The sequence below is a fragment of the Ictalurus punctatus genome, chromosome 1 (genome assembly GCF_001660625.3).
Source record: "Ictalurus punctatus breed USDA103 chromosome 1, Coco_2.0, whole genome shotgun sequence".
NCBI classification, from domain to species: Eukaryota; Metazoa; Chordata; class Actinopteri; order Siluriformes; family Ictaluridae; genus Ictalurus; species Ictalurus punctatus.
Window position 1 is genome coordinate 25,416,580 of NC_030416.2, and position 18,114 is coordinate 25,434,693.

Here is an 18,114-nt window from a genome sequence, read left to right on the forward strand (position 1 = left end):
ATCCAGGATCAGGGTTAGCCATATCTAAAAGAATACAGTGCGCCGGATTCTACATTAGACTGACCTCAGATCAGCTGATTGGCAAACACTATGTGTGGTCAAAAAACAAGCAGCGATTCCATGTTTTAGGTCTAAATGACAGGTTTTGTTGCGCTCAGATGGATTAAAAAAAAAAAAAATTCTTACATTCCAGTGGAGCCGTTTGACTAGCTGTTAGATTGTAGATTATTGTTATCAGTCAGAAGAGCTCCGTCATCGTGGAAGTAAATCTGCGTGCTGGGAACTAAACACTAAACAGCAGGTAAACAACACTCAGTGTGGGGAAACATGGTAATAATGCAAGCGTCGTAAAAACAACAACAACCGTAAACATCTCTGTCGAGGTTGTGACATTAGGCTAGACTTTGTGGTTTTGTCATTATGTAGGTGTAAATACTGTGTGTTTGTATTGTTAATGTGAGGCATAACATTACCTTTAGATAACTGCGATTAGTCAATATTCTGCTCTCTACCTCCAAACACACACAGTTCAGCACTTCAGCACTATCATCACTTTGGTGTCAGCAGTTGTACATTGATCCCTGTCAATTTTTTTTTTAAATAATATTTGTCTGAAAATCAAGGTAGAATTATATCCCCCCCCAGTAATATTCTCTCATTATCAGACTAGGATCCATTTTCTGGAAGAAGCTTCACGGAAAAAAGAAGAAAAAAAAACACTATGGGAAATCAGCTGGCAGGAATTGCTCCATCACAGATATTGTCTGTCGACAGCTATTTCTCAGACATCCATGAATACGAATATGACAAAAGTCTCGGCAGCACCAGATTTTTCAAGGTGGCCAGGGCAAAGCACAGAGAGGGTTTAGTGGTGGTAAAGGTATTTGCCATTCAGGATCCGTCACTGCCGCTCACCAGCTACAAGCAGGAGCTGGAAGAATTGAAGATCCGTCTGCATTCCTGCCAGAACTGTTTACCCTTTCAGAAGGCCACACTGTCAGAGAAAGCAGCCATTCTTTTTCGGCAGTACGTTCGCGACAACCTGTATGATCGTATCAGCACACGACCGTTCCTCAATAACGTGGAGAAGAAATGGATTGCGTTCCAGATCCTTAATGCTGTGGACCAGGCTCATAAATCTGGGGTACGCCATGGTGACATTAAGACTGAGAATATTATGGTGACTAGCTGGAACTGGGTGCTGCTTACAGACTTTGCTAGTTTTAAACCCACATATCTGCCTGAGGACAACCCGGCAGATTTCAACTATTTCTTTGATACATCTCGAAGGAGAACCTGCTACATAGCTCCAGAGAGGTTTGTGGATGGCAGTATGTTTGCTACAGAGAGTGACCAGACTACTCCACTCATGGATCTCAGCAACAACAGCCAGAGGACCAGAGGAGAGCTCAAACAACCGATGGACATTTTCTCAGCTGGTAAAAAGAAATATATCTTTTATATATTTATTTTTAAGCTCTGTTGAAAGCTATGAAAAGCATTTCACATTCTGTATCTGTTTCTCAGGTTGTGTCATTGCAGAACTGTTCACAGAAGGGGTCCCACTCTTTGATCTCTCGCAATTACTAGCTTATCGCAAAGGGCAGTTTCAAACTGAACAGGTTCTAAAGAAAATTGAAGACAAGAGTATACGAGAGCTGGTATTTAGACTATTTTTCACATATTCCACATTCAACAAGCGCTAGTAGTTTCATACATCTCCAAACTCTCAATGTGGCATTTTTCGTTCAGTGTGCATGTGTTATATATTTGTCATAGGTGGCCCAGATGATACAGCGAGAACCTGAGAAACGCTTGACAGCGGAGGAGTACTTGAAACAGCAACGAGGCAAAGCCTTTCCTGACATCTTTTACAACTTTCTTCAACCCTACATGGCCCAGTTTGCTAAAGAGACCTTCCAGTCTGCAGATGAAAGAGTGTTGGTGATTCGAAAAGATCTGGAGAACATCCTGCATAACCTGTGTGATGGAGGGCAGGCAGGAAAGTCTGAGATGCAAGAGAAGGCTTCTCAGGAGCTTGGATCAAACAAAGAACATGGTCTAGTGGTACTGGTGTCAGTAATCACTTCCTGTCTGCAGACCCTGCGTTTTTGTGATTCTAAGCTTGCAGCACTAGACTTGGTGCTTCATCTGGCCAGCAGGTTAAGTGTGGAAATCCTGCTAGATCGAATCACTCCTTACTTACTTCACTTCTGCAATGACTCAGTGCCTCGGGTCAGGGCAGAAGCCGTACGCACACTGGCTAAAGTACTGGCGCTGGTCAAAGAGGTGCCCCGTAATGATGTCAACATTTACCCAGAGTACATTCTGCCTGGTATTGCCCACTTGGCCCAAGATGAAGCCACAATTGTCAGACTTGCTTATGCAGGTAAGATAAATGAATGCGATGCATACACTCAGATGATTGTGCAGACATCTTCATAATATTTTAGCTGAACTGGATTGATTTTCTTCTTTAGAGAACATTGCTCACCTGGCAGAAACAGCACTGCGTTTTTTAGAGTTAGTGCAGGAGAACAATCTCAATTGTGAACATGATGTAAATGGAGACGATGCAGAGGAAACTCTTCACCCAAATGAAAACTATGATTCAGGTACATGTCTATCTAGCAGTCATTTTCCTGTTTTATACAAATGTCAGGATTTCAAATAATGTACATTAATTATGTTAGGTAATATACAGTTAATTTATGTAATGTTTTAAAAGTAACATAAATGAGAATGGAGACTTTGTTTTAAGTTGAGGATGAGAATATTTTGAATTTATTTTACTATGTTGGCTTGACAAATCCAACATATTGTTCTTCTGTTTAAACTTAATTTTCTTCTTCTGAGACCCAAAATTTCTAAACGCTCCTCCTCCCAGAGCTTTCAAGCTACATGCACCAAACTCACCACATACCATCAGCCTGTTCTGACTATGACTTTTCTAACTGATTGGAATTACAATTTTCCAGTTACACAAGCTCACAGTGGCCAGAATTCCCATGGACGTCCATTAAAATTTTTTGATGGACAATCAATCAAGCCTGGCTCGGATTGTTCAAGATTTCAAACGCCGACTGTCAAAACTCACACACACACACACACACACACACACACACACACACCTGTGTGCACATGACCTGAAGCCCCTCTTCTCTCACTCTCACGCTGTCAATGTACCTGTAACAGAGACTCTCACTTCGTCCATTTATCTATCTATCTATCTATGCTACACACTCTCTCCATCCATCTCTCTATAAATCTAGCAGTAGCGCACACACACTCTCTCTGCATATTTCTTTCTATCAATCTACATGTATCACTCTCTCACTCCTTCTGTCTTCCTACTAATAACACTTTCCCTATCTATCTACTTGTCACTCTCTCACCCCATCTGACTTCCTACGTGTAGCACTCTTATTTGTCATCTTTCTACCAGTAACTGTCTGCCCATCACCCTTTCTTTCTTTCTTTCTTTCTTTCTTTCTGTCAAAATTTCAAAATCGTCAAGCTTATGAAGCAGTTACAAACTTTCAGACTGGCTTTGGCGAGGCCATATCAAAGTTTGTCGTCACAAATATTACCTACTTACGTTATTAATATTGGTCTATCCTTACAGAGCTGCAGGCATTGCATGAGATGGTTCAGCAGAAAGTGGTGACACTCCTTAGTGACCCGGAGAACATTGTGAAGCAGACGCTGATGGAAAATGGCATCACACGTCTCTGTGTGTTTTTTGGTAGACAGAAGGCCAATGATGTACTTCTTTCCCACATGATCACCTTTCTAAATGACAAGAATGACTGGCACCTCCGTGGAGCTTTCTTTGACAGTATTGTGGGTGAGTTATTTTGTTCTGCCAATAATTTTCTAATCTATTTAACGTTTATTCTTAAAAACCAAAATAGTCAAAAGTTGCTTTATCATCTTGAACATGCCCTGGGAATGGTGTACATATCTAAATGTATACACCTTTCTCCACTTTCTGCAGGTGTAGCAGCTTATGTGGGATGGCAAAGTTCATCCATCCTAAAACCGCTGCTACAGCAAGGTCTGAGTGATGTGGAGGAGTTTGTCATCTATAAAGCTCTTAATGCCTTGACTTGCATGTGCCAGCTGGGGCTCCTTCAGAAAACACACATCTATGAGTTTGTCAGTGACATTGGTGAGAGAAACTGCTTATGTTTATATTAGTGTTCACTGGAGATCGTTACAGTATGTGTTTATATAAGATAACGTGTTGTTATGCAGTGTAATTAATTAAACAGGTTTTGAAGGTACAATTCAGTGTGCATGTCTTGTCCTGCCAGCTCCTTTCTTGTGCCATCCCAATCTATGGATCCGTTATGGGGCTGTCGGATTCATTACTGTGGTTGCACAACATCTAAATATCGCTGATGTGTATTGCAAGCTAATGCCTCACCTTAACCCCTTTATTACCCAGCCTATTATACAGGTGAGATTGCAAATCCAAAAAAAATTCCTGTTCTTAAAAGTAACACTTGGGGTTCTCATTTCACAGTGAAAATGTTTGTTCTTTGACAGATTGATAAGGAGATAGTGCTCCTGAGTGTACTCAAAGAGCCGGTAACCCGCTCCATCTTTGACTATGCACTCCGCTCCAAAGACATTAGCAGCCTTTTCAGACACCTGCTGCTTCGTCAGAAGAAACGTCATGGCTCCATCCCTGAGTGCCCCATTCCTGAAGATCCTGCTATTGCACAACTCCTCAAGAAGCTTCTGTCACAGGTCAGACAGCAAGCCTATGTAGCTTCCTCTTTAAACAAGTGGAAAAGTTTCAGACGACAACACTGCTTAGTTAGAAAGTAGTAATGTTATATACTGTAGTTTATTCAAATCTGTGGAAGTAGCCATGTTCTGGACAGTAGAGAGAAGTTGGCAAATGTGTGAACTGCTCTTTTATTATCCTCATTGTCACTCACATAGTTAGTTCTGGAGTCAGATTCAACACCTTCAACTACAATCCCTAGTAAGCTTCTTGAGCTTTGTCACTAAATATGGCATGATGATACAGGACCAGCTTCTAGACTTCACTAATGGTGATGGATCAAACATGTTGAATGCTTCAATGTCATTATCAGCTGTTAACTTTGTAAGTAAAGCCCAAAAGACTCATCAAGGCTTCTGCGTTTCTTCCTGGCACGCTTGCAGAAGGTCCTCCATGAGGAATTTTAGTGACAGGTGTACCTCCGTGGTGGTGCACTAACTTTGCATTTGTCAGTAGCTATGTTTCCACGTATTGTTATTCAAATTTTGGGATATCGCATAAAAAAAACGCTGGATGGAAACACCAGATGTGAATAAAATCCTCCAAAATGCACTCAATTGAGGAAGATAATTATTGTATTCAATAAGAAGACATGCATAAACTGTGATGGAAATACATTTACCAAATAAATTCTTTGATGCGTATCAAAAATGCCATATGACTTTGTGATTGAATGATTGGATGATGGGGCAGTGGTAGATCTGTGGTTAAGATTTTGGGCTACTGATCGGAAGGTCATGAGTTCAAACCACAGCTCTGGCAAGCTGCCGCTGTAGGGCCCCTCAGCAAGGCTCTTAACTGCTCAGATGTATAAATGAGATAAACGTAAGTCGCTCTGGATAAGGGCGTCTGCCAAATGCCATAAAATGTAAATGCTCAGAAAAGTAGAAATGGCAGCGAGTGAGCTGCGCCAGTTTCCACGGAAATGACGAGTTTGTTCTCTTGAACACATGGGATGGAAATGGTGCTTTATTCGCGATTGTTTTATGCAACATTCCAATTATTCCCCCAAAAAAGTTAAATTCGCAACTCTGAGAGAGAGAGAGAGAGAGAGAGAGAGAGAGAGAGAGAGAGAGAGGAAATAAGGTTAAGAACAGTTTCAACATTTCGTAGTGTTATAGTCGTGTTTTGTGTTCCCATGTCACAAGTAGGAGCCTGGTGTAAACACAAAACCCATTAATGTCTATGCAAAGTGTATGCCATGGACAGTGTGTTTATTGATGTAAACATTGGGGAAGAGCGAAGGCGCTATAGGAGCAGACGATCTCAGGAATACACCGGGAGTGCAGGTGTGCTCAGTACTGGAGGTGTGGTGCCAGTGAGGAGAGTTCTGAAGGGGTGTGACCATTGTCCACTGTTCTTCTGAATCTGGCAAGAATGAGAATGCTCTTCAACTCAACATTTCTCCCTTAACAGTCGTGGAGAGTCTGAGAAATTTTTAAGCTCCAGCCAAGCGTGATTCATGAGTATAGTATTGTTTTAGTTCAATGACCTGTCCTTTGTTGTGTCTGTGCTTTGGGAGAGGTGATGTTTTTACCCAGCGTCATAATTTATTGTCTATAACCTCACTATGATGAGCATTCTTATCCACATGATTCTTCATGATCAAGCAGTGTCACTGCATGTCTCATACTTTAATTTTCACTTAGGGAATGACCGAGACTGAGGAGGACAAACTCCTGGCTCTAAAAGACTTCATGCTGAAGTCTAGCAAGGCCAAGGCCAACATTGTCGACCAGACCCATATGAGTGATGGGGCACAGAGTGGAGTTATTGACCTGGGTTTGCTGGGTATCACTGGGCGCCAGGTGGACCTGATCAGACCAAAGCAGGAGTCTGAGGACAAGAGAGGTACAAAGCATGTTAAGCATCACTAGTCATGCTGTTGTACAGCTGCTATAACATCTTATTAGTACCTCAAGCTCAGAATGCAGGTTGACATGTAATGTTTTTTCTGTTGTTTGCAGACATCATCTCTACAATTTCTGATTTATTCTTTAGCTTTTTTTTAACAATGGCTTTCTTTGAAGTGTAATTAAAAATCCAGACTTTTTGCTGTCATGTTAGAGAACCGTCTAAACCTGGCCGTCTTTAGTTTATTATGGCCGTATGCATACTGATATGAAGTACATTCTCTTCTACTTCCGCACAGCAGTATGTTGGCTAAAATCAATGAATAAATAGTATTTTCTTGTTACAGCTTATATGTTGCAGTAACATGAAAGTGGCTTATCGAGGGCTGAACTGTATGCAAGTGAACTAAATTGATAGTTGAACTGATTATGCTGTTAATGCTGAGTCTTAGTGTGGCATCAACCACATCTTCTGGCATTTGATGCACTCTCAGAGTATCTGTTCTAATGTATTGAGGCCCTATGTTTTGAATTTGGTTTTCGATGTTTGTCATCAAATATAACAGTTAACTAACTGCTTTTACCTTTAGTGCATAGTGTTTGTTTTTTTGCATATTATTAGTGTATGGGTATTCAGACACTGAATTACAACCAAGAATTAAGTCATTTTTGGTTTAAAAATAATAAGTGTTAAAATTTCTTTGCAATATTTAACGTTGTATGAAATGGAATTTGTACACATCCTAAATGTGTCATTTTTATATTATCACCATACAATTACTGACCACTTCCTTTCAGCTTGAAGCAATTTCCCATGCTTTTCTGACCTCTCTCATCAACAAGGCATTTCTGCTTGTATAACTGCCACCCACTGGATGTTTTTGATTTTTGCACCATTTTGTGTAAACTCGATCGACTGTTGTGCATCAAAATTCCTGGAGATTTGCAGTTTCTGAAATACTCAAACTATCTCATCTGGCACTCACAACCATGACACGGTCATAGTCACTGAAATTACACGTTTTCCCCTATTCTGTTTGATGTGAACATTAACTAAAGCTCTTGACCTGTAGCCACATGAGTTTATGCATTGTACTGCTGCCATGTTTGGCTGATAATCACTGGCTGATTATTCAGCAACTCACACCAGAAATATGTAGAATATGTGGAGAGAGATTGAACTCAAATCCAGGGATGGATAAAACTGATTGTTGTTTTTTTTCACTCTTTTATCAGCTCGTAAGCACACAAAGCAGGACTCGAATCTAAATGAGGAGTGGAAAAGCATGTTCGGTTCTCTGGACCCTCCCAGCTCTACACCAACTCTGTCGACGGTACCTACTGTTCTACTTGCAAGCGGTGGTGGGGAACCCAACGGGACTCTGGCGGGAGGGCGTCTGCGATCAGAGAGTTCCTCCCAGACTCTTAACCTCCCTCATGTTCCATCCTCAGCTCAGGTCGACTGCTGAGCCGACTACACACTATCTCTCTCTGCCTCCCTCCTTTCCACTCTACATCTGCTCATCACTCTTTCTTCTCTTTTATTAATCCATGTTTTAGTCTTCTTTCCATTCTCCATAAACATGCGCCCCTCTTGACTCATAAGCTTTAGCCATGTGTCCTAAACATTTGACCATTTCACAGCTTTACTAGCAATAGTACTAAAGTTTTTATTCTTGTGTTCCTACACTAGATGCCTGAAGGTGGAGGCACTCAGACCAGGAAATCCACAGTGTCCCCTGCCGTTCAGGTAGTGCAGTCGATGAGTGGGGCGTCCACCTACCAGCGGCGTGTGACTACATGCAAAGCCGAGCTGCAGCAGCTGGTGCAGCAGAAGAGGGAGCAATGCAATGCAGAGCGGATGGCCAAACAAATGTTGGAGAGTGCGGAGTGGGAGAGCAGGCCTCCATTGCCAGGTTAACATCTGAAAATAATCTCACATTTCTTTTAGGTCAACATCCGGGATTCTTTAGCTGCACAATTGCACGCTAGCCAACCACATGAAACAAAACAGATCAATGAGTGAAACAGTAAATTGACAGCAGATGCTTCCTCAGAAATCTCACAAGTGTTCTGAGGTTTGCTTAACACATAGCAAAGCCCACTGCACTCTCTGATCTCTACATTTATTGGCTGTTTAGAATAAAATGAGCTTTTTTTAATCATATAGTAAGGGAAAGAAGTATTTGATCCCCTGCTGATTTTGTACGTTTGCCCACTGACAAAGAAATGATCAGTCTATAATTTTAATGGTGGATTTATTTGAACAGTGAGAGACAGAATAACAACAAGAAAATCCAGAAAAACGCATGTAAAAAATGTTACAAATTGATTTGCACCCCCTCTCAATCAGAAAGATTTCTGGCTCCCAGGTGTCTTTTATACAGGTAACGAGCTGAGATTAGGAGCACACTCTTAAAGGGAGTGCTCCTAATCTCAGCTTGTTACTTGTATAAAAGACACCTGTCCACAGAAGCAATCAATCAATCAGATTCCAAACTCTCCACCATGGCCAAGACCAAAGAGCTCTCCAAGGATGTCAGGGACAAGATTGTAGACCTACACAAGTCTGGAATGGGCTACAAGACCATTGCCAAGCAGCTTGGTGAGAAGGTGACAACAGTTGGTGCGATTATTTGCAAATGGAGACCAAGAAAACAATTGGTAACACACTACGCCGCGAAGGACCGAAATCCTGCAGTGCCCGCAAGGTCCCCCTGCTCAAGAAAGCACATATACATGCCCGTCTGAAGTTTGCCAATGAACATCTGAATGATTCAGAGGACAACTGGGTGAAAGTGTTGTGGTCAGATGAGACCAAAATGGAGCTCTTTGGCATCAACTCAACTCGCTGTGTTTGGAGGAGGGGGAATGCTGCCTATGACCCCAAGATCACCATCCCCACCGTCAAACATGGAGGTGGAAACATTATGCTTTGGGGGTGTTTTTCTGCTAAGAGGAAAGGACAACTTCACCGCATCAAAGGGACGATGGACGGGGCCATGTACCGCAAATCTTGAGTGAGAACCTCCTTCCCTCAGCCAGGGCATTGAAAATGGGTCATGGATGGGTATTCCAGCATGACAATGACCCAAAACACACGGCCAAGGCAACAAAGGAGTGGCTCAAGAAGAAGCACATTAAGGTCCTGGAGTGGCCTAGCCAGTCTCCAGACTTTAATCCCATAGAAAATCTGTGGAGGGATCTGAAGGATCGAGTTGCCAAACGTCAGCCTCGAAACCTTAATGACTTGGAGAAGATCTGCAAAGAGGAGTGGGACAAAATCCCTCCTGAGATGTGTGCAAACCTGGTGGCCAACTACAAGAAACGTCTGACCTCTGTGATTGCCAACAAGGGTTTTGCCACCAAGTACTAAGTCAGGTTTTGCAGAGGGGTCAAATACATATTTCCCTCATTAAAATGCAAATCAATTCATAACATTTTTGACGTGTTTTTCTGGATTTTCTTGTTGTTATTCTGTCTCTCACTGTTCAAATAAATCTACCATTAAAATTATAGAATGATAATTTCTTTGTCAGTGGGCAAACGTACAAAATCAGCAGGGGATCAAATACTATACTTTTTTCCCTCCCTGTATGTCAACAAAATTAAATTATTTATTTCTGCAGGATGGCATCCTAAAGGCCTGTTAGTAGCCCATCTCCATGAACATAAGTCAGCAGTGAACCGAATTCGAGTGTCTGATGAGCACTCTGTCTTTGCCACATGCTCCAATGATGGAACTGTGAAGATCTGGGACAGTCAGAAAATGGAGGGCAAGACAACAACCACAAGGTAGATTACCATTATATAGCACCTTGCACCTAAAAGCTATATAGGATTTCGGGATTTTGCCCTCTCAGGTACAAAATTGCTTTTGCAAGCTATTTTTGGAAGAACATTTTACAACATGGATTGTGCTGCCTTTTCCCTCCATGCATTACTCTCACAGCTACCAGTGCACACATTTATAAAGAATTCAAAGCCCTGTCTCAAACTGCATAATGCGCACTAAGAGCTTGTCTTTTACCTACAATGAGCTGGTTCTTTCTGTGACTATCAGCAGTTAATGCATCGCTGACCTGCCGTGGTCTAACTTTCCTTATTCTGTGGTAAAATAAGCAGCACATAACCTACAGAATGAATAGTCACCTAACTCAAATAGCTTGCTAATATGTAAGCTCTGGTTAAAGGAAGAATTGTTTCTCCTCTGTAATCTCACAACGTGCCACATGCATTGGACCGCAGGTTGAATATGGGGACTTTCTTCATGGCTCTGTGCATGTCCAGGGTTGTTGGACACAGCTAGCTCATAGCTAGAATAATAGAGAGAATAGAGATAATAGAATAAAAACAATAATGCCTGGTCATTTACAATTGGCTTTTTTTCCCCTTTTTTTTAAAACTGATTTGTGCTCTCTGTGTTTTGCTTGAACGGATAGTGTTAGCATACTAGCTAAAACCCACACAAGAGAATAAAAAGACAGCTCAGGCGAGCAGATCGATGTGACTCCAATGTAACAGAGTTTGACATTCAAAAATATGGAGAAACTTCAACAGCTTCACAACTGATACAAACTCCGCAATAGGAATAAATTGGCTTATTCACTAGGTTCCCACCAAAATAGAGAATATATAAATGCCTTACTTGTCAGCACCAAAAACTCCATCCATAGTGAAGTATAGTATAAGTGTCTGACACATTCTAACTCCCATTTGGTCTCTTATTCTCTCTTTCACCTAATTGGCTGCAACTTCTGCCAATCACAGTGTAGTCTGATTTGTTTCCTGTGATAATAATATTTTTAACAACAACAACCCTACAAATCTGTTAGATGTCCCAGGGACTCTTCTCAGTAATGTGCATTATTCATAAGAAAAGAATTTAATAAACGAAAATAAAATAATTTTTCCCTGTAATTGTTGTTGAGTATTGAATGTTTTGGCTTGTTTAATTGATATTCCAAAAAGACGGAAACATCTGATGGAAAATGGTCAACTTGTTTTTTAGGTCAGTGCTCACGTATTCCCGTATTGGCGGTCATGTGAAAACCTTGACGTTTTGTCAGGGGTCACATTACCTTGCTGTTGCTTCAGATAATGGATCCATTCAGCTCCTTGCAGTTGAGGCCCACAAGCCACCCAAATCCCCCAAGGTGCAGCAGTGTCAGACCAGGTAAGTGATATCAACTGTAATAGGAATTTCATGTTTGAAATTTGTTAAAAGATCAAGTTAACTATAATTCAAAGTTCAGATAAAAGTAATGTTGTAATGGTAAGAAATACCAGTTCCCATGAAAACTCTAAATAGATATGAGAGGGTGTTAATAAGTTTGCAATAAGTTCCAGATCAGGCCATAACTTTCCAGATGTATAATAACCAGGGCTGGAAATGGGGGTGTGTGGGGACTGAGCCCTGGGAATAAATTAACAGATGTGACAGAATTCCAGTTTACACTGGCTCCGTTTTTTTTTTTTTTTTTTTTTAAACGAACAGTGTTTCTAGCTTTTATTCCCTCGAAAGCCTACGTAAGCGAGCTCCGCACATAAGCGTAGCGAGAATGTTCTGCATGTGGTTGCACAATGTGTGATTGGCCATAATACCTACAGACTGCAGCCAGTGGAAACGTGCATCCTCACAGAACTGATCAGACCACAGCAGATAAGTTAACAGAGTCTTAATGTAGCTGGAAATCTTAACAGAAACAGATACTTTAACGGATGCGATAGTAGAAACCTTGATATGGATAAAGCTGCGTGCACGTACCTGAAATGGTCCAGGTTTAATCTATTTTGAATGCCCTTGTTCACCTTAAGTTCTTTTCATTATCATAGCTTGCTAAGAATTATATCCACAGTTTTGTTAGCCTACATGTTTATTAATTGTCTCCAAGCAGAGATACTTTTTGTATGAACAGTTTGTTTTGTGCCACACGTAATTGTTGTTCTTTGACCTTCCATATGCCTGTCTTGATACTCAAGAAAGCATATTGTTTGGAGGAGACATGAAATAAGTGTAATGTTATAAATACTTCTATGATATATAATATTTTTATATTTAAATTATTTAATTTAAATATTACTTAAATATCAAAATAATCCCGCTGTGTATCTCAGCCATTTCTAGCACTGATGATAACACTTGAAGACCCTACAGAATCCTTGATAAATCTGATTTACCCCAGCTTTAATAAATATGTCTACCATGACCATTGCTGTATGCAGGTTCCTGGACTTGAAGGAGGACGGCTGTGTGGTGGATATGCATCATTTTAATTCTGGGGCTCAGTCCGTGCTGGCCTATGCTACAGTGAATGGCTCTCTAGTGGGTTGGGACATGCGCAGCAACACCAATGCTTGGACCCTCCGACATGATCTGCGTCTTGGCCTCATCACCTCCTTCGCGGTTGACATGCATCAGTGCTGGCTGTGTGTGGGTAAGCACTGTTAAGTGCATACTTTTTTTAATCACTGTAATACAGAGTCCCTTTTATGGATTTTTTAAATAGAAGATCATATGTGTACCTGTTTATTTGAAGGTACAAGCAATGGAACAATGGCATGTTGGGATATGCGATTTCAGCTGCCAATCTCCAACCACTCCCACCCGGCCCGAGCTCGAATCAGGCGACTGCTCATGCATCCCCTTTATCAGTCCTCAGTCATAACAGGTGAGATGCTTTATATATTTATTTAATATTATTTTAAAATACTGCAGGATTATCCATTATCATAATATACCAGGCAATGATCAAAACCATAAAATGCTAAACATTAGGGATAATGTTTATAAACACACAAAAAAGAAAAACAGAACAAAAATGTGCCAGTGGCAGCTGCTATAAACAGACAGGTACAGTATGAAAGATTGTGTGGGCTTTTTCTAGCAGTGACCTAGAAATTAAATTAGCAGCCTTTGAAAAGTTACCTGTTTAGGCCTCATTAGGTTAAAAGTGCACCCAAAAACATTTTTTTTAACCAACAGGCAAGTTCTGGTCATAGAATTTGACAACTTTCTGTAAAATAAAAACTGTACCTTTTCTTACTCTCATCTTTCCTTTCCTACTACTTTCCTTTGCTTGTCCATTTCCTATGAGAATAATAATTCTAGGTTAATAGTAATCCTCTGTGTTGCTCAGCTGTCCAAGGAAACAATGAGGTGTCAATGTGGGACATGGAGACAGGAGACAGGAAGTTCACTCTGTGGGCCAGCTCTGCTCCACCTCTCTCAGAGATGCAGGCATGTAGTAACACTTCTTTCATACCTATAAATTCTCCATTATGAATCAGCCATCTGACAGAATATTAGGTACACCTAATAGTAGCATATTGCCCCTCATTTGGCCTTCAGAATAGCTTTATTCACCTAGGCCTGATGTCTACACGATGATGAATGCACTTTAAAAGAATGTTGTACCAATGTGAATGTGATTGTGTTTTAAAGAAATTGGCACATATGTGTCCTGTGGTCAGGAATTATGCAGGCCTTAGAAGCAAAATCTTCATAGAACTATTTTAGTGAAAACACATGCCTCATCACATCTTACATTTCCAAGCAATCCACATCCACTCTTTAGACATTCTGTGATTAGTGTCAGAAGCCCTAACGTGTGCCAGTAAGACATTCCTCACTTCATCCTGTTGCCACCAGCCTCTACTGTTTATTTGAAAAGGATATCATCTGGACTGGATTTGCCTGAGCAGGCTATTTTTCATGGTGTTGCTGATGTGGACACACTGTTTTGTTATTTTACTAAAAAGCAACCAACATAATTTTTGGATGTTATATCCCATTAGAGACAAAGTCCATTAAGTGGCACATTATGAGAAAAATGTTTGAAACATTCTGCATACCAAATATGCCCATGATTTGCATGAAGTTGTGGCTTGTCTGTTTTGCTTATATGATCCTTGCCATCCTCCCTTGTTATCTGTGATCTGCAAGGTGTTATTGTCTAGTATTCTCAATTACTGGTAATTTCTTCTTTTCACACCACTCTAGATAAACCCTTGAAACAGTTGTGTATGAATAGGCCAAGATGATAGGTGTTTGGGGGAGGCTCATCTTGTTTTGACCATTCCAACTCTCGTTTAACCCCTAGTTGTTGCTAGAAAGGTTTGCCTGCATGATTTAAACCACACACCTCAGTCACATTGTGGAATATATCTTGCTTGTGACTTGTCAGCAGATGGAAACTGGCAACTTGGTGTAATATAAGCTCAGAATAAAAATTAGTCATATTAGCCTTCTTATATAAAACCATGCTTCCTGTCATAGCCATCCTCTCATAGTGTACATGGAATATACTGCAGCCCTGCTGATGGCAACCCTCTCCTACTCACTGCTGGATCAGATATGAGAATAAGGTATGTCTAGCCACAATATCTAGTTCTTTATTACTGAAAATTGAATAACACGTTCTAATAATAAAAAAAAAAAGTTAAGGTATTGAAGTCATTTTCAAGGTAGGTAATCTCAATATGAAACTCACTTTTATAGTGAAGTTCAGCTTGCTTATGGAGAACTTGGCTTTTATTAGATTTAGCTCTCTTTTTTTAATTATTACTTTTATGAGTCTGTTTGGGGAAAAATGAAATGCAGACTAGAAAACAGTCTGACATTGCTTTCCTGGCAATGTCATATGTTGTTTGGGATCATTAAGCCACACTACATATGTTCTTTTCAGATTTTGGGACCTTGCGTACCCAGAAAGGTCTTATATTGTTGCTGGTGGTGCCAATGACTCTCTACACTGCCCTTCTGTATTCTACAACCGGAAGATTATTGAGGGGACAGAAGTAGTACAGGTTTGATTCCTTATTTTTTTATTTCCAGAATTGTCTATATCCTTTTATTGTATGTTTTTATTTATTTTTATTAAGTACACCCGATGGAAATTGATGGCTTTTGTGACATATTTGGACGAACAAACATTTGCTCACCTTCGAAATGGCGCCTATTAATAAAGTTGAGATAAATAGCATTTTCACTCATTTGTTCAACAGAATAGTGTATCAACTTTATTAATAGGCACTGTTTCAAAGAGGATAAAATTTTAACTTGTCCAAATGTCAAAAAATCCCAAATTTCCATGGGGTGTACTTATTTTTTCACATGATTGTGTATGTGTGTGTGTGTATGTGTGTGTGTATGTGTATATATATATATATATATATATATATATATATATATATATATATATATATATATATATATATATATATATAAACATGCCCCCTTCTTCATCATTAGGAGATTCACAGTAAGCAAAAGAGTGGTGCTACAGAAGATGCCCCTCGCCGAGGTCCAGAGTCCTTGCCTGTGGGCCACCATGACATTATTACTGACATTGCCACCTTCCAGACAACCCAAGGCTTCATAGTCACCTCCTCTAGAGATGGCATTGTAAAAGTCTGGAAGTGAGAACACTCATTAATGCCACTCTATGTGGAAATCTAAACAAAATGGTGATGTGCAATGTTTGTGAATATTATCACCATGTGACCTCACCAGGTCTGTTATTTAACATGATAACTATTTCAAGTTTATTATGTGTTTCCTTGTCATGAGCATATGCAAATTGTAAATGTGAATATATTGAAGTGTAGCTATACACAGGCAGCCAAACTGTGGTAATATTAATTATATATATTGTAGTTAGTGCAAATCCATGAGCTATTGATTTTGGCCATCAGTATTATGCAATAAAGATTTAGGATAATGTGTTTTTTTTTGTTTTTTTTTGTAGTTGCGATTATATCTACAGCTTTATTTGTATAAAACATCAACCGAAACAAAATCATAAAACATTAAAGAGAGCAGGTGATAAAATCCAAAGTCTCCTCTAATTTTGTTATTAGATCATAGACACATTCATTGTCGATTTCTCACCTAATCAACAAAAAAAAATTCTGTTTATTTTTAGTGTGAATATTTGGACTATGCGAACAAAGCAAATGTTCTGAAATGTGCCTTGGTCCAGAGGTTATTAATGAAGGCATAGTGTGATCTGACATAGTAACCTAATAGATTGAGTATAAGGCTGTTGTTTTTCAAGTTTTGAGATTTTCATTTGGAATCTAATACAAAAAAAAAGTATCTTGTGAGTTCTAAAAGATGCAGCCGTTCCAGCTGATAGCTGTTCTGTGATATCGGAGAACTGATGAGTGGGTTTGACCATGCAGTGGCATGGTTTGTATAACCCCAGTTCCAAAAAAGTTAGGACAGTATGGAAAATGGAAAAAAAAAAAAAAAACTAACAAAAAGGGTAATTTGAAAATTCAATATAATACAGGGTGAATTGAAAACACATTTAACACATTATTTGACGTTTTACTTTGTGAATTTTGTTTATTTAAAAAAAAAAATACACTCATTTCGAATCTGATGACTGCAACACACTCCAAAAAAGTTGGGACAGTTGACTGTTTACCACGGTGTAACATCAACTTTTCTTTTAATAACACTTATTAAGCGTTTGGACACTAAAGACACCAGTTGGTTAAGTTTAGCAAGTGGAATTTTACCCCATTCATCCATTATGCATGCCTTCGTTGCCTTATTTTGCGCTTCATAATGTGCCACACATTCTCGGTTGGAGACGGGTCAGGACTGCAGGCCAGCCATGCTAACACCCACACTCTCTGCTTATGCAACCATGTGCTTGTAATCCAGGCAGAATGTGGTTTGGCCTTGTTCTGCTCTGGATGGCAGCATATGTTGCTCCAAAATGTGTACATATCTTTCTGCATAATTTTTTTCTGCATAATTCAATTCAAATCAATTGATATTGTCCCAAAGCAGCTTTACGAAAAATCTATAAATTCAAAATATAGATTTTAAATGTATGAATTTGTCCCTAATGTGCAAGCCAGAAGTGACATTGGCAAGGAAAAACTTTGGCTAGCATTCTGACAAGGTTCTATCTGACAAAGTTACGAACAAACATTCTTCCATTAATGTTAATAGAACATTTGTTCAATGTTATCTTGTCTTTAAAAACGTTCTCTAAACATTTTTAAACGTTATTCATACAACCTTTTTTGTTCTGGAACATAATCACAGTATTCTGTTCACCCTTGTATTTACAAACATAGTATGTATACATGGTATACAAAGTATACATGATAAAGTGTATATAGCAAAAAAGCCCACTTAGCCTTAAATGTTTTAAATGTAAACTATGATGCCAGATTTTTCTATATTTTAAGGGAAAGTATTATTAAAGTAAACAGTTACATCATTTATATTAGTGATGTGGCTATCCCACAAGCAGATTCAACATTTAATACTGAATTCCTAATACAAATGTTTTATTTGCAGTCAAAATCATGAAACAGTTTGGAACAGTTGTGGGAGGTTTTGGTAGCTAAGAAAATCACAATTATTTACTTTTTGTCACAAAAAATATTGCTAAAAATGGACCCCACTCATTTGAAGTACTTCCTGTATCAAAAGGTCAGTGT

The 18,114-nt window shown here is 39.5% G+C and overlaps 1 protein-coding gene across 2 annotated transcripts; it reads left to right on the top strand.

The window, feature by feature from the left end:
• Nucleotides 1-119: 119 nt before the first annotated feature.
• pik3r4 (phosphoinositide-3-kinase, regulatory subunit 4) lies at nt 120-16,480 on the top strand. Of its 2 annotated transcripts, none has more exons than XM_017477829.3 (20): nt 120-301; nt 666-1,439; nt 1,528-1,661; nt 1,780-2,389; nt 2,481-2,615; nt 3,626-3,847; nt 3,998-4,171; nt 4,317-4,462; nt 4,552-4,755; nt 6,445-6,646; nt 7,885-8,105; nt 8,342-8,564; nt 10,278-10,443; nt 11,660-11,824; nt 12,874-13,085; nt 13,188-13,319; nt 13,788-13,888; nt 14,927-15,015; nt 15,336-15,456; nt 15,902-16,480. In XM_017477829.3, exons 2-20 carry the CDS (start codon nt 722-724, stop codon nt 16,070-16,072), a joined length of 4,146 nt encoding a protein of 1,381 aa, XP_017333318.2. In that variant the 5' UTR covers nt 120-301; nt 666-721; the 3' UTR covers nt 16,073-16,480. The 2 variants fall into 2 exon arrangements, with proteins under 2 accessions (XP_017333318.2, XP_017333326.2); XM_017477837.3 differs by having other exon boundaries at nt 7,885-7,982.
• The last annotated feature ends 1,634 nt before the right edge of the window (nt 16,481-18,114 follow it).

Bases quoted from the DNA above. Each gene is read 5' to 3' on its own strand.
- pik3r4 (XM_017477829.3), top strand. From the start codon at position 722: ATGGGAAATCAGCTGGCAGGAATTGCTCCATCACAGATATTGTCTGTC. The intron at 2,616-3,625 runs GTACATGTCTAT...CTATCCTTACAG, and splicing joins AAATGAAAACTATGATTCAG to AGCTGCAGGCATTGCATGAG. The intron at 15,016-15,335 runs GTATGTCTAGCC...TGTTCTTTTCAG, and splicing joins GGATCAGATATGAGAATAAG to ATTTTGGGACCTTGCGTACC.